The 16,491-nt window shown below is 31.0% G+C and overlaps 1 protein-coding gene across 1 annotated transcript in view; it reads right to left on the minus strand.

Moving 5' to 3' along the window:
* Window positions 1-16,491, minus strand: part of LOC143059094 (solute carrier family 2, facilitated glucose transporter member 5-like) — a 96,811-nt gene that overhangs the window by 66,900 nt on the left and 13,420 nt on the right. The window contains exons 2-6 of the mRNA XM_076232581.1: window positions 15,351-15,653; window positions 14,800-14,924; window positions 13,038-13,221; window positions 4,777-4,910; window positions 667-774 (exon numbers count right to left, since the gene is read on the minus strand). Of these exons, the coding sequence (XP_076088696.1) occupies window positions 667-774; window positions 4,777-4,910; window positions 13,038-13,221; window positions 14,800-14,924; window positions 15,351-15,653 (854 nt within the window). The remainder of the gene's footprint in view (window positions 1-666; window positions 775-4,776; window positions 4,911-13,037; window positions 13,222-14,799; window positions 14,925-15,350; window positions 15,654-16,491) is intronic.

Consider the following 16,491-nt stretch of genomic DNA (forward strand, 5'->3'; position numbering starts at 1 on the left):
CAACACAAAAAAAATTCAATTCTTATACTCATATAAGGTTCTTATATATATTTCTTTATATGTATTTAAAATTTTACATCAAAAGGTTGAGGCATTAAAAAGTTCTGTTATTTTCATTATTTGATTTTTGCTTTTTTAACTGTTTTCGGTGCCATCTTACTACATATTTAAGTTATAAATCATAGAAACAGTCTAAAAATATAACATATTCAACACATTCAAAATGTCGTTCCTCAAAAACTATACATCCAATCTCCATGAAATAAAATGTAGTTTTTTTCTTTTTAAAAGATCTTTCAAATGCATTAAAGATAACTTAAATATGACTAATGAAATATTTGGCTGCACCAGTCTAAATATTACTTGTTTGATTTTTGTCTATTTGTTCTAGTTTTGAAGATATAAGATAAAAACACCGAAAATTCTTTAAAGAGCAATAACTCCAATAAGGAGTGATCAGATGATTTCAGCCTTGTGAACTTTTCAACAATATTATCTTGCTGATCAATTTCATTTTGTTAATTAAAGTTTCTATCTATATATCTATCAAAATTTTCAAGATATCAGGCAAAGGTAAAAAAAAAAGAAGTGAAATTAGTCAATAGTCATTTTAAAGACATTATAACTCTAGATCTAATAAGAAGCCAAGATCAAATCATACTCTACCTGAGCTGGCAAATTCACAATAGAGAGGTTAAATCCATACAAAAAAGAACTTCCAACTGTTATACAAAACACATACACTGCCAATTTTAGACTGCATTGCTTTTCTGTCTGCAAATAAAACAAAATACATATATTTTGATATATTTTCATATCTATATTCATTTCATTTTTATTCCTTTTACTGTGACTTATAAAAAAGAAGATGTGGTATGATTGCCAATGAGACAACTATCCACAAAAGACCAAAATGACAGACATTAACAACTATAGGTCACGGTATGGCCTTCAACAATGAGCAAAGCCCATACTGCATAGTCAGCTATAAAAGGCCCGATAAGACAATGTAAAACAATTCAAACGAGAAAACTAACAGCCTTATTTATGTAAAAAAAATGAACGAAAAACAAATATGTAACACATAAACAAACGACAACCACTGAATTTACAGGCTCCTGACTTGGGACAGGCACATACATGGAAATAGCGTGGCGGGGTTAAACATGTTGGCGGGATCCCAACCCTCCCCCTAACCTGGGACAGTGGTATAACAGTACAACATGAGAACGAGCTATAAAAAGCAGTTGAAAAAGGCTTAACTCATCAGCTAGACAAAAATACAAGTGGACGTGGCCGGGTACTTATACATCCCGACACAAAAAGACACTAGGAACAGATCTGAGAGTACTCACAGTTATCTGACAGCTAGTTCAAAGCCACTAACAACTAATAAAAAATCATGCATCTAAGACTAAACTTGACGGTTAGTGTTGCTCTCCAACTATTGCAACTTATTAAAAATTCTGACCAATTTACAATTTGTTTTATAAAACCAAACTGTTCAACTGGTCAACACTAACAGTCAAGTCACTGTAATATTAAACTAAGTATTAACCAAACACAATGACTTTATGATAAATTTCAATTGACCATTTATAACAATTTTTAATGAGTGATCATGAGTCTGATGAATTGTCTTTAATACAGGTTTATACATAATTTGTACTGGTATATAGAAAAGTGTTATTAACTGGCTGTTTCTGTATATGAGTGGCCCTGTTATAGATTCAAGGTTAGCTGTATTGGACCATAGACTCAAAAGAGTTGAGGGCTAATACAGCTGATCGAGAATATATAACAGCAGAGGCGGATTTAGATGGTTTTTCAGGGGGCCTTTTTGTGATTATATAGGGAATCACTGAAGCATGACTGGAGCGGCCCCCCTCTTAGGAAGTCAGTGGGCCCCTACTTATGCAAATTTCTGGATCCGCCACTGAACAGGGCCAATACAGAAATAGCAAGTTCATAACACTTTTATTAAATGATTTTCTACAATTAAACTAAAAGTCTTATCTTGAAATTGAAGAAGATACAGAAATTTGTATCTGAACTTGTATCTGAACTGTCATCTGTTGACATTGTCAGATGTAATTTCTGATTTCTTGTGCAAGAACTTAATCTTATGCTATTACAATTCATTTTATCTAGCAAATATAAATTAGCTTTGAAGAATAAATCAGACAGTTTAACTATTCTTGTCGTTCTCTAGAATTGTCCAAGATCTGATGATTGATCAACAGAAATGAAACAATAAAAATAATCAGAAGTTGTACTAAAAAGGCTGAGAAATATTTCCATTTCAAGACATTTCAAAACATTGAACATCATTTACACATTTTAAGTAAGCTTACCGGTAGGCATAAGAAAATCGAAATCTGAAGTGAACCTTTTAGCCTATTTTTCAGTATAGGCTCTGTCTGAAAAGCAATATTTTTAACTCCTGATTTATATCAACAGGACATTGTCACCAGTATTGCACATGCTGATTTATTCAATATTAGTGCTGATTTGCTTACATCATTCAATTAGGGGGGGGGGGTCTTCCCAATTGTCTCACTTTTTGAAATTACAGGTAAAAAAGTGAAGAAATAGTTGGGAATTGTTTTGATAATGATTAATTTGTTTTAATAGTGTGTGAAGCAGTTAATTTCAGGTAAATAATCAGTGTAACTTATACATGTTATAAAATATGAAGAAAAAAGCATGATTTTTTTTTATTTTGCACATAGTAGGTACAATGACAAGTGTCAGTAACTGTGAGTACTCTCAAATCTGTACTTGGTGTCTTTGTTGTGGGGATGCATAAGTAGCCTTGAATCCACATTTACTCTGTGTTTTTGTTAGATGTTGTTCTGTTTGACCCAATATGATGAGATCAGCCTTTTTCAACTGATTTTTATAGTTCATTCTAATGTTGTATTGTTACAACACTGTCCCTTGTTAGTGGGAAGGCTGGCACTATTAATTAAGTTTAACCTGGCCACCTTTTGCATGTGTCTATCCCAAGTCAGCAGCGGGTAATTTAGTGGTTGTCATTTGTTGATGTGTAACCTACTTGTTTTTCATTCATCATTTTGTACATAAACTAGGTCATTATTTTTTCTAGTTTGTATTGTTTTACATTTTTCATATCAGGGTCTTTTATAGCTGACTATGCTGTATAGGCTTTGTTTGTTGCTCATTGTTGAAGGCCATATGGTTCTTCTTTATAGTTGTTGATTTTCTAAATAACCTAACATTGTAGATATATTGGGAAAATCAGAAATATTATATATTTTTTTTAATAACTATTAATCTTATGATTGAAATTTTTTTTTTTTTAATACATTTATAAAAATTAAAATTAAAATAAAATGTGCAATAACTAATTCTTGTTTATTTAGCAAAAATAAAATTAATTAGTAGATTTTCATCCAAAGTTTTGAAAAAAATGGGGCGGGTGGGAGGATTTTATTTTTTAAATTTTATTCAATTTGAAACCTTCTTGTGGCGTGAACTTCATATATATGCAAGTGTTATAATTACAAAATTTAGCTTATACCATGTAAATCTTTAAACATGTATAAAGAATCATACATAATTCTTGAATAAACATCTCTGATTTGCAACGTGGACTGTTCTACATGCAATTGAACAGGCACTTGTTTCTATCCATAGGAAGGTCGACTATCCATATAAATAGAAGCTTCTATTTATATGGATAGTCGACCTTCCTATGGATAGAAGCAAGTGCCTGTGTGCAATTGCTACTTTAGAAACATATTTTCAGCAAACAGTAAAACCATGGAGAAATTCTCTATTCATTTGACTACCAACTCCAAATTTATTTTGCTCTCTAAGCGATGGTTTGTAGTCCCCATAAACTTATGCAAATGCAATGGTATGCAGCACAAGTATTATGAATAAAATGAACACTCAAACAAGTGTTGCCAGGAATAGTAAAGTTGGCGCTTTTAAGATTCTCAAGTTACAATGTATGCAAGAAGTGACGCATATATAATTACATTGTAAATGGTATTTTGTGTTTTTAAACAAAAACAATAGCCATAGGTAAATCTAAGGGTTTTCTAGTACACAATGTGTATGTTTGCCGACTTTTTGAACTCTTTTTTTTCTACCAATTTGTTCCACGATTCTTGCACTTTGGAAATCATTCACAGCCCAAATTTGCTTACACAAAGTCAATGTATTATTAAATAAATCCACAATTTTCTGATGAAAGAAATTTCCAATTTGTGACATACCGCGATTTGCCTTGGACACAGCGTATTTAATACTCGTACCCCGAATATTTCTAGCTGCGGAACCGTAGCTCTTAGGTCCTTATGTTATTTTTTGACTATTTGCAGACCGCAAAATCAAAAAAATTTAAAAAAGGACCATAAGAGTTACGGTTCCGCAGCTAGAATATTTCATGCCCTTCTGGTAATCTTTCTATATTCTCCGTAGATGATACTGTCATCATTGAGCAGCAGATTTTGTCAACATAATCGTTCTCGAAACAAGAAATATGAAAACCGAAATTTTATAAACAGGAAGTTCGAATGAAACGAAATTATTGACGGTTACCGGTAACGGAAATGAACAAAATCTGTAAATTTTGCAAAATAAAAAAAAATCAGGGCGGGACGATTTCAGAGGGGCGGGCGGGGATGAAAATCTATCAATTAATTTTAATTGGCCTTATCTGAATCCTTTATGTACATATTATTATCTGAAAAACAAATCTACTTATTGCTTATGTCTGACAATAATTGATATAGTTTTACTTACCCAATATTTTTGAGTTGCTTCCTCAATGTTGAAAATAAAAAATGCAAGCAAAATGAGTACAAGGATAGCTGAAAAACTGATAATGACAAAAGTAACACCATATTCTGTCTGAGAATAGTTAAATATACCAGTATCTAAAAATAAATTGAAAAAATTCTGTATCATTTATAAATGTCAAGTCAATGGACATCATACTACATTTTGTACACACATGCAAACTTTCCTTGGTGCCTTTCTCATACTTGTGATGGTTTTTTTCAATTTACAATTATTGATGATGGAAATGCAGGAAAGTGAAACCCTTCTTAAGTCCAAAGTGATAATTCCCATATTACTATAAATTCAGAAATTACTGCCACTTCTAATTTAGTAATGGAATAACAGAATGTCTACACAAGTATCGCATTAAAAAGAACTAAAATCAGATACATTATATCTGTATGTAGCTCTTCCTTAAATTGCAATAATCAAACTAGAAATTTTGTGAATTGTTCAAGTCACAATAAAAAATACATGCAATGATTTCTGAAATTACAGTCTCATATAAGAGGGGGCAGGACCCTTTTCAGGACGTCGGGATCAGGTGTTTTTTAAGCACAGGATTTCAGGATTGATCCTTTTGGGATCCAGGAATACTTTTTTCGAAGTTTGGGATGTTGAGATTTAAAATTCATTAAACGGATAGTAGCTACGATTTTCATTAAAATTACTTTTTTAATCTATATGCCGGATTTTGTACAAAAAGTTTAATAAATATGATTAAAACAACTACTGGTTACTTTCCATTTATCATTTAGAAGATTTTTAACGTGTTAAAACACCTAAATTTATTTCTTGTCTATAGATAATAATTCGATGTTTAAGCCCAACCCTTATTCATATGACCTATGTTGATCTGAACTCTTCAGTTCCCAATGCGCAATCACACATTGTGCCTCAAAGGGAAACTTGTCGAACAGGGGAATGTTATCGCGGAAATGGTACGTGAATTTACAGTTTCTGCGAGAAAAGAAACAAAAAAGAGTTGCAGACAAATTATTGTAAATTAAAAATTAAAAAACGGCAATGACATCGGTAATTAAAATCACTCAAAACACCTGCAACGCAGGCTAAGTCAAACAGAAGTAGCCGACGGTTTGCGTAACTTGTTTACATTACTTAAAAATTCCAGATTATGTGAAAATAAATCGCAACATGTTCATCATTGTCAAAAATATGTTAATAAATTTACGGGCAGGAATCTCCCACCTTAGAAAAAATTAGAAATCAACTTCCTACAATTTAGTATTATTCTTCACGTGTATCCTTCATGGAGGCCCCTATTCAACACACAAACACGTGTATACGTTATCGGCATGGTTTGGTCATACAAATGTAATAACAAGTGTATAATAATGCCATTGTTAGAAAATCTTGGGTTGGAATCCCATCCCTAGATTTTCCATGCAGTTCAACTTTTTCCATGATAAAATGATGGAAAATGATGGAAATTTTGTTTTTTTCCATGAGTTTCCATGGAATTTCATGGAAAAATAATTCATGTCAGATGGAAAACTTATATGTGTTACTTTTTCCATCATTTTCCATGATAAGATGGAAAACTTTCCATGGAATTCCATGGAAAAAATACTTTTTGGATGGAAAATGGGATGGAAAGTAGACTAATAAAACTTTGTAGATGGAAAAGAGGATGGAAAGTGGACTTAGAATATTTTTGAGATGGAAAAGAGGATGGAATCTTGACTTAGAATATTTTTAACATGGAAAAATTATAGAATCTTAACTTAGAATATTTTTGAGATGGAAAGTCATGGAAAAAATGTACACAAATTACATAATTAATTCTTTATCATCAATTAGACAGTGAAAGAAATGTTAAGTGTCATCTGGTTTTCATTGGTCTTTGTGTAGAAGACAGGAAATGATATGACCATACAGTGTGAGGCCAAATGTAGGGTAGAACATGGATTTATACATTTTTGTGCAATTATTATTACTTAAAACATAAAAATGGTAAATAAATAATAAATGGACAATCTTTTATTAAAATATATATAAAATATTCAAGATTTTGGTAAATAACAGTATTCAATTGTGACTCTTTTAAAAGAAATAAGATAACTCCTCATACATCCCCCAACACATTGAAAATTTGAACTTGCAATGGATATACAGGCAACAAATAAAGATGTCTTCTCTCCTGAACAAAATGCAAAATTTATATTGGACTTAGATTAAATAGTTCCAAATAGTTCTTGACATCGAATAGTGCAGATTTATTCTCTGATGACTTGCATTGACTGTTGGATTTAGAGCATATTTTTTGGTAAGTACACTGAATTAGATTCTACCATTTTAAGTGTGTGCAAGCTCCTTTAGTTCAACATAAAAACATCATGAAAACACCTATAGTAGATTTTTCACTTATAATTATAATGATTGGGTATTAAGACAAGACAAACTGTATATGGTGTATTATAATAACTAATAATCCACTAATGAAGTAATTTGGTTATAAAATTTAAGATCCGTTGAAATTGGTTGCCAATGAGAAATAGATCCATAAAAGTAAAAAAAAGTGTATCTTTACAGCAAACTGCAGATCAACACTAAGTTCTAAACATATGGAAAATACCAATGAAGACATTTATATACAATAATTATGGAAAAAAATATTTAGAACAAAGACTAAAGTTGTTAACCATTATTAATAATGTCATTATTTAAAGAATATCTCTTTATTTATAACAGTAAAATTATTTTTAGGTATCATGAGGAAGAAATGAAACTCCAATAAAATGGTTAATGCTGTTCTACAAGATAGATCTACTGAAGCCTGGTGCTGACATAAGTGACATTTATAACCTTAATTTCTTGATATAAAGGCAGTGCAAACATATACCAGTATTGAAAGTTTTTCTTGTTTGTTGTATTTATCATAATACATTAAATGAGTTTGAATTAAAGGTTAAAATGATGTTTGAGTCTATTGCTTATTACTGACCATTGTAAGACTCAAAAGACCTTACCAAACCGAAAAAAGCATGGCACCTAGTTTTTTTTATCTTCATTATTACAGATATTGTTAAACAGGGTATATTGTCAAAAGGTTAATTTGAGCAATTCATTTTAAAAGGAAATGATGGAAATATTTCCATGGAATTCCATGGAAAAAGAAATTCTATGTAATATATTTCCATGGAATTCCATGGAAAAACTTCATGGAAAATATTTTCCATGGAATTCCATGGAAAATGTTTCAGATGGAAATATTATTAATTCCTTTTTTTCTCTTTTTATTTTCCATGGATTTCCATGGAAAACAGGTTCCAATACTCCATGGAATTCCATGGAAAAATATTCCATGGAATTCCATGCAGTTTTCCATGATAGATGATGGAAAATCTAGGGATGGGAAAATATGCCGGTTTTTGTTATATTGTTTATTTACATAATTTGATAAATGGCGTCAAATATGTACCTTTAATATAAAGTAATTATCAAATACGTAAGAAAACAAAAAGCACGTGTTCATATCTATTTATATCTTGGTAGCTCACTTGCTGTGTCGGCAAAGTTCGTGAAGTAAATTCGATGCATAATTAATGAGATGAATAGGCACACAACACGATATGAATTATCAATTATTAACACTTCTGTAGTTTATGAAAACATTCTAGCGATCTTATTGCTTATTTTTAGTACATATCTTTGATTTTTGCAGCTTAAAAACTTGTTCATAATTTTTTCAAAATCGTAGCTACTATCCCTTTAAATTCGGGACCTCAGGATTTCATGTTTTCAAGCCTGGGATTTCAGCATCAGAGTTCTAATGTCTCCTACGTTGCACATATTTTATCTGTCCAAGGTACAAGGGCAATAACTAAAATAAAATGCATGCTGCGGTCAGATTGATACGGCCGCAGAGGTCAAACATTTGGGTCAAGTATGGACACATTATTTAAGGCTAAAACAGCTCTGAATTTGGATTGTGATTGAATATTTGACACATGCACAGGTTTGTGCTTCAAAATGAATGTGGTCAAAGAACTGAAAAATTTTATATTTGACATTTACCTAAATATGGTCCAATATCCAAAATCTATGTAGATGGTTAGAATCAGCATATATATCAAATAACCGAAAAAAATCATTTTTTTATGAAATAAAACAACAGTTTATTTTACTTTATATTAATTACACCATTTCTGTTCAAAAGGAAATAAATCAAAATATAAAGAAGAGACCATTGAATGGCATAGAATTTAACAATGTTAGGTTATTTTACACAATTTCTGTTCAAAGGGAAATAACTAATTAGATAAAAATAAAAATAACTGAAAGGTCTACAACCCAACAACGAAAAAATCTTTAAAATTGGAAATAAGGAATATACTATTCCACATTCGTTACCTCTATCACACGTAAATTGTATATTTATGTCAATGAATAGGTCTGGCGCATGAACATATTTGTTGGTTAACGCAAAAATATGTTCTCAATGAAATTTGCTATCAATGTCGTCTATTGAAAAATAACCACCGTCAAGATCAACTGCGGGAAGTAACCAATCATATCAACATATACCCTAATATGCAAATCATATAAGAATTATTAACTGATATCCTGTGGCGTTCAAGTTGAAATTGTTGGCGATAAAAGGAAAATCACTGTATGCACTTGTGCACTTTTAACATATTTAATAACAACTTAATTTTTCAACCTGGCATTTTAAAAATTAAAATTTTGCAGATTAAACCTGATTTTCAAGTTTTTTTGTTATTTGAAAAGTGCTTTGCATTATTTGCCTCAATTTATCTACAACCTTGATCATGTTGATCATTCTAAAGTATTTATAACTTTTTGTTTATTTTACAATCTTCACCACATATATAATTATATGCATATTTTTGTTGAAGATAGATACCATACATGTTTTATTATAATGATCTGTCAGTGTCAACAGCTTATATTGTATAAACACACAACGCCCCCCCCCCCTTCCTTCCCCCCAAGAAAAAAATCAAAACAAAACAAAACAAAACAACATTATTATTGATGCAACAAATTTGAACATGTACTTGTAAACACATGTAGTGACAAATGTTTTGTTGTTATTTTCGCTACAAATATATCATTCATAAATATAAATAAATACATAATAAATAAAAGTTTCTGCATAATCATATATCATGTATATGTGTCATCAATTAAAGACTGGAAATTCTATAAATAAACAGCTGCGCCATAATACACCATCACATTTTCGAAGAATAATGTTTAATTACTTTTCAATGTCATATTTGAAATTTATGAAAATCAAAAGGGAGCTTACATCAATAGATATAAACAATTCAACAAAGTTTCATGAGAACTAAATTAGCTGAAAGCATTAAAGAGTTATTGTCAGAAAACTAAAAAATCCCCTCTTTTTTAATGAATAAAACCTTATAACTCGGAAAAGTAAAATCTAAAATTTATAAAATTCTAAATAGAGCTTACATCAATACAAATAAACAGTTCACCAAAGTTTCATGAGAACTGCTTAAAGCATTTTTGAGTTAGTGTCGGAAAACTGGAAAATCCCAATTTTTTTATAAATAAAACAAATAAATAAAAAATAAAACCCTGTAACTCAGCAACGTAAAATCTAAAATTTATAAAAATCAAAAAGGGAGCTGACATGTCAATAGATATAAACAATTCACCAAAAGTTTTATGTAAATTGGTTAAAGTGTTTTGGGGTTAATGTCAACGACAAACAGATGAACAACAGTATACCATAATACGTCCTGTAAACAGGTGTTTATAAATTAACTTAACTCCAACTATCATAACATAGAATAACATATTTAATCTTGCATATATATGTATCTTTATATATGATCATGCACACAGTGATGAACATACAGTTTTGAATTATCTTTCTTAGGCCTAAATTAAATTATTGTTTGTTTCCCCAATCCCGACCCTGCCAAGCCAGGTGTGGGTAGGTAGGTAGGGAAATAATTTTATTTTTCTAAAAAGCTTGAACATTATCAGACGATCCAGAAAGCCTGAAAATCTAAAATGAATAAAATAGTATTTGACTTAGTTTTGACAATAAAATATGATGAGTAGCACCAATTTTGCAGGGTCGGTCAGGATTGGGGAAACAAACAATATTTTATTTTAGGCCTTATATCATAAAATTTATTGTTAAAATAGTTCCCACTTTATTGTAAAAGATGGAAGATAATTTTTCAATTAATTATGTAACAATTTTCTTAAAGGCTAACTTAACACAAGGTATATGTATCATGCAGTGAGCTCAATCTACAAGAATAAATATTAAACAGATGCTTTACAGGGCACAGCTTTATACGACCACAGAGGTTGAACCCTGACCGGTTGGGGCAAGTATGGACACAACATTCAAGTTGGATTCAGCTCTAAATTTGGATTGTGATTAAATAGTTGACACAGCATAGGTTTCGGACACAGAATGAATGTGGTCTAATGAACTTAAAATATTTTTTTTGCCTTTGAGCAATTCACTATGCTGTTGAATATTAATCCTCTCAAAAAAATGTTTGAAGAAATTTTCTTTTTATTTATGAAATCTGAAATGAGAAAAATTTAACCCCCCCCCCCCATATTTTTTCACATCCCCCTTTCCCTTTTTCCAAAACTGATCTCAATTCAAATTTCTAATGGAGTTTGCAACAATAACTACTCATTTAAATACATCATAAAATATTGAAATGTAACAAAAGGTGCTTGTTATCACTGAATGGTAAAGATTGTTTTAATTCATCAGTTGGTAGTAAAAGTGAATATACATTGTATATTGTATAAAACAATGATTTAAGTTGTTTCAACTACTATTCTGTACAAAGAAAGATAACTCCAATCAATTGATAATTTCTTGCTATTGCACAATATTGTGCAATTAGATATTTCTGGCTATTGCGCAATACTAATACTGTGCAATTGAAAATAACTACTATTCTGGACAAAGAAAGATAACTCCAATCAATTGATAATTTCTTGCTATTGCACAATATTGTGCAATTAGATATTTCTTGCTATTGCACAATACTGTGCAATTGAAGATTTCTTGCTATTGCTGAATATTGTGCAATTGAAAATTTCTTGCTATTGCACAATACTTAATATAATAATTTTGGATCCTGATTTGAACCAACTTGAAAACTGGGCCCATAATCAAAAACCTAAGTACATGTTTAGATTCAGCATATCAAAAAAGCCCAGGAATTCAATTTTTGTTAAAATCAAACTTAGTTTAATTTACCCTTTGGACCTTAATGTAGACCAATTTGAAAACGGGACCAAAAATTAAAAATCTACATACACAGTTAGATTTGGCATATCAAAGAACCCCAATTATTCAATTTTTGATGAAATCAAACAAAGTTTAATTTTGGACCCCGATTTGGACCAACTTGAAAACTGGGCCAATAATCAAAAATCTAAGTACATTTTCAGATTCAGCATATCAAACAATCCTATGGATTCAATTTTTGTTAAAATCAAACTAAGTTTAATTTTGGACCCTTTGGACCTTAATGAGACCAATTTGAAAACAGGACCAAAAATTAAGAATCTACATACAGAGTTAGATTCGGCATATCAAAGAACCCCAATTATTCAGTTTTTGATGAAATCAAACAAAGTTCAATTTTGGACCCTTTGGGCCCCTTATTCCTAAACTGTTGGGAACAAAACTCCCAAAATCAAATCCAACCTTCCTTTAGTGGTCATGAACCTTGTGTTTAAATTTCATAGATTTCTATTTACTTATACTAAAGTTATGGTGCGAAAACCAAGAATAATTCTTATTTGGGCCCTTTTTTGGCCCCTAATTCCTAAACTGTTTGAACTAAAACTCCCAAAATCAATCCAACCTTCCTTTTGTGGTTTTAAACCTTGTGTCAAAATTTCATAGATTTCTATTTACTTAAACTAAAGTTATAGTGCGAAAACCAAGAAAATGCTTATTTAGGCCCTTTTTGGCCTCTAATTCCTAAAATGTTGGGACCAAAACTCCCAAAATCAATCCCAACCTTTCTTTTGTGGTCATAAACCTTGTGTTAAAATTTCATAGATTTCTATTCACTTTTACTAAAGTTAGAGTGCGAAAACTAAAAGTATTCGGACGACGACGATGACGACGACGACGACGCCAAAGTGATATCAATATACGACCAAAATATTTTCAATTTTTGTGTTCGTATAAAAAATTTATCATGTATGATTACCTGAGCAATTCACTGTTGTGTCTTGATTAATTGTAATATTTTTCTCAAAACCAATATCACATATCAGTTCAACTTTTTCCATACATTCTCTACTCAGTAACTGGTGCTCAAAAGTTATTGCATACAACTTGTTTTGGCGGTGGGGCTCGTGCAAATAATGGATAGAGAATTCCTTTGATATTCCCTGAAAAAAAAAGTAAAACTGAATATAAAATTCACCAGTTACAGTGACTTGCCTGTTAGTGTTGCTATCTGACTATTGCAAGGCCAATATTAAAATATCTTTGATTCCCCTCTCCCGACTGAGGTTGTTAGGGTATCATGGGTAGGTAAGTAGGCAAATTATTTTATTTCATTCCTTGATATGGTTTTCTATATTATATTTGTACAAAATTCAACAGGTAAGGCTCAAGTCAAGAAAAGTGGGGTATTCCCTGTATACTAATTCAGTGTACACCCCAGTTTTCTGGTGTTAAAAAAAAAACAGTATACAGGGACCTCCTTTTTTCCCTATTCATTTAATGTAATGAAATTTACAAAAGCGCACATCTACTTGTGATAACAATTAATGAATGGCTATTATCTATTTTGAATTTATTGAACCATAAAACTAATTTTTGACTCTTCACATTGAATAATCCGGTTCTGTGAAATATAGTACGGCAAATATATACCGGTACATACTATCCGCAAAACACAGATAGATTTTCACTCCTGTGGAAAAAATCAACCTGTGAAATACCATGCCGGAAAAAATTACCGGGACAAATTATCCTCAGGATAAAATATCACAGAGGAAGAAATAAACCGTTACATAGACACTTCAATTCAAAAATACCTTGATTTAAAACGCTCATTGACTACAGCATCGGAAAGGTATCACCAAAACCCAACGCTCCTTGACTACAGCATCGGAAAGATATCACCAATAACCAACGTAGTAAAAAAAAAAAATAGTGGACAAGAATGGCCAATCAAATTTTTCGGGTCGCATGATTTTACCGGGTCGATCGGTGGGGGAAACAAACAATATTTTATTTTTGGCCCAACTCATTCAAAATTCTGACCAAATTGCAATTTGTTTTATAAAACCAAACTGTTCAACTGGTCAGAATTTTGAACTACCTGTTCAGTCAAATTGTGAAAGTGCAAGGTGATAAAATAAAACATACTTACAATCCTATAAGACTATATGAATAACAAAGAAGCTAAATTCATTCAAGTATGGACATCACAAAATGGCAACTAATTACATAACAATTAATCATGTTATAATTATGTCATAATGAAATTATCACAATTTGAAAGATTAATCCTTATTCTTTCTTTTGGTACCTCATTTATAAAATTTAAAGAAAGATGAGTGGAATTACATTAGTTTAAAGATGTCTGATTGGGGATGAAAAATCTTTGTATTGTGCTTCCTAAAACATCATATATTTGGTAAAATATGTGTGAAATAACAATATTTAATTGATAAGTTTCCATGGGGAGATAACCGAAAACATTTTTCTTTTCAATAAAAACTTTTTGAAAGAAAAAATGATTATCTCTCCATTGAAACTTCCTACAAATATATTGTAATTTCACATATATTTTACTAAATATAAAATGTTTTAATTCACATAATGTCTAATTCTTGTAAATATAAAAGACATTTTGAAAGAAAAACTATATGAAAGCTTAGTTTGAACATTTTTATAGAAATTCAAAACTACATGTATTGTAATATTAAATGATGATTTCCATATATTATACATACCTTTAATGAAATCCAACATTTAGGAACAGGGTAAACTTTATCAAAATACATTTTCACAGTAATGCTGATAAAACCATCAACTGCTTTTTTTTGAACAACCGTTACATTGTTGGACTTTGGGAGATCTGTAAATATTCAAAAACAATTTATAGAAATAAGAAGATGCGGTATGAGTACCAATGAGACATTACTCTTCATCCATTGTCATTTTGTGTAGTTTCTTTTGTTACTTATTCTGACATCAGACTCTGACTTCTTTTAAACGGAGTTTTACTGTGCGTATTTTTGTCTGTTTGTTTGTTCTACATTAGCTAGCGGTAAAGAGGGAGATCTCAAAAAACATGTTTAACCCCGCCATATTTCTGCACCTGTTCCAAGTCAAGAGCCTCTGGCTTTTGTTACTCTTGTGTGATTTTTAATTTTAGTTTCTTGTGTATATTTTGGAGTTTTAAGTAGGATGTCCATTATCATTGGAAGAAATTTAAATGTTCTTGAAATTAGAAAAGAGAAAAAAAATTAAGCTTTAGACATATTCATCAGTTTTAACTTACATGTATACTTGCTCTCATTAAGAACAAACTTAAAACTTGCTTCTTCTGCACCATAGGAGCACTTCATAGTATGCTCCAAATCATCTTCTGAGAACTTGGCAATCATTAATATTAATTTGTTGGACTCAATAGAAACCATGTACTTCTGGGATAAACTTGGATTTACATCACCATTGCTTGACACCTTAATCAAATCTTTATGAATCTGCCAAGTCCCATTTAGAAAATGTTCTCCAATGATAGAACATTGAAGGTTAACATCATTTCCAAATAATATGCGATCTTGTTTTTCTACCAGCTTAACTGAAAATACATTTGTACATTTATATGTTACAGTTATTATTAAGACTCTAGTGTGCACAAACTGAATGTCTCACCTGCTCTACTAATATAATCATTGAATTGTATGCTGAAGGTCTGTGAGATCAAGGTCTTTATACCACAAATAACACATATATCTCACATTATCAAAGATCCATTTAAGTACAATCAAGGTCTGAATAAGGTAGCTCCAAAAAATGTCAGTCAAAATGGACACATAAAAATAATGATATACTGCAAAAATAACATTGATCAAGGGGATGGTCAATGCAACTTTGTTTAAAAATGAAAAAAGATAAAAATACAATGAACAGATAGATATATCATGTTTAAAGGAGGGGTATTTTCTAAAAATACCAGTCGAGAGAATGTTTAATTTTGCGAGCCTTAAGGCGAGGGAAATTCATTCTCAAGACTGGTATTTTTCACAAATACCCCTCAAGAACATGCTATTTCTGTTTAATTACACCGAATGTCTAAAACTCATTGATGATCGTGACGTTACAAGCGTCCAGTCGGATAGAGTATTTTTTTGGCAAATACCACAGAGAGGGTAAAAAAGGCATATCCTTTTTGCAAATACCTCGGCAACGCTAACCAGGTGCTCCGCAGGGCACAGCTTTATACGACCGCAGAGGTCGAACCCTGAACAGTTGGGGCAAGTATGGACAAAACATTCAAGCGTGATACAGCTCTGAATTTGGATTGTGATCAAATTTTGACATTACATGGTGTTTTTTTACACAAAACAAATGTCAAGATTTTACAAATCAATTAAAGATTTCTTCTTCAAACTTTTTAAATCTAAAATTAAATAGTT

This window comes from Mytilus galloprovincialis, chromosome 14 (genome assembly GCF_965363235.1).
Source record: "Mytilus galloprovincialis chromosome 14, xbMytGall1.hap1.1, whole genome shotgun sequence".
NCBI classification, from domain to species: domain Eukaryota; kingdom Metazoa; phylum Mollusca; class Bivalvia; order Mytilida; family Mytilidae; genus Mytilus; species Mytilus galloprovincialis.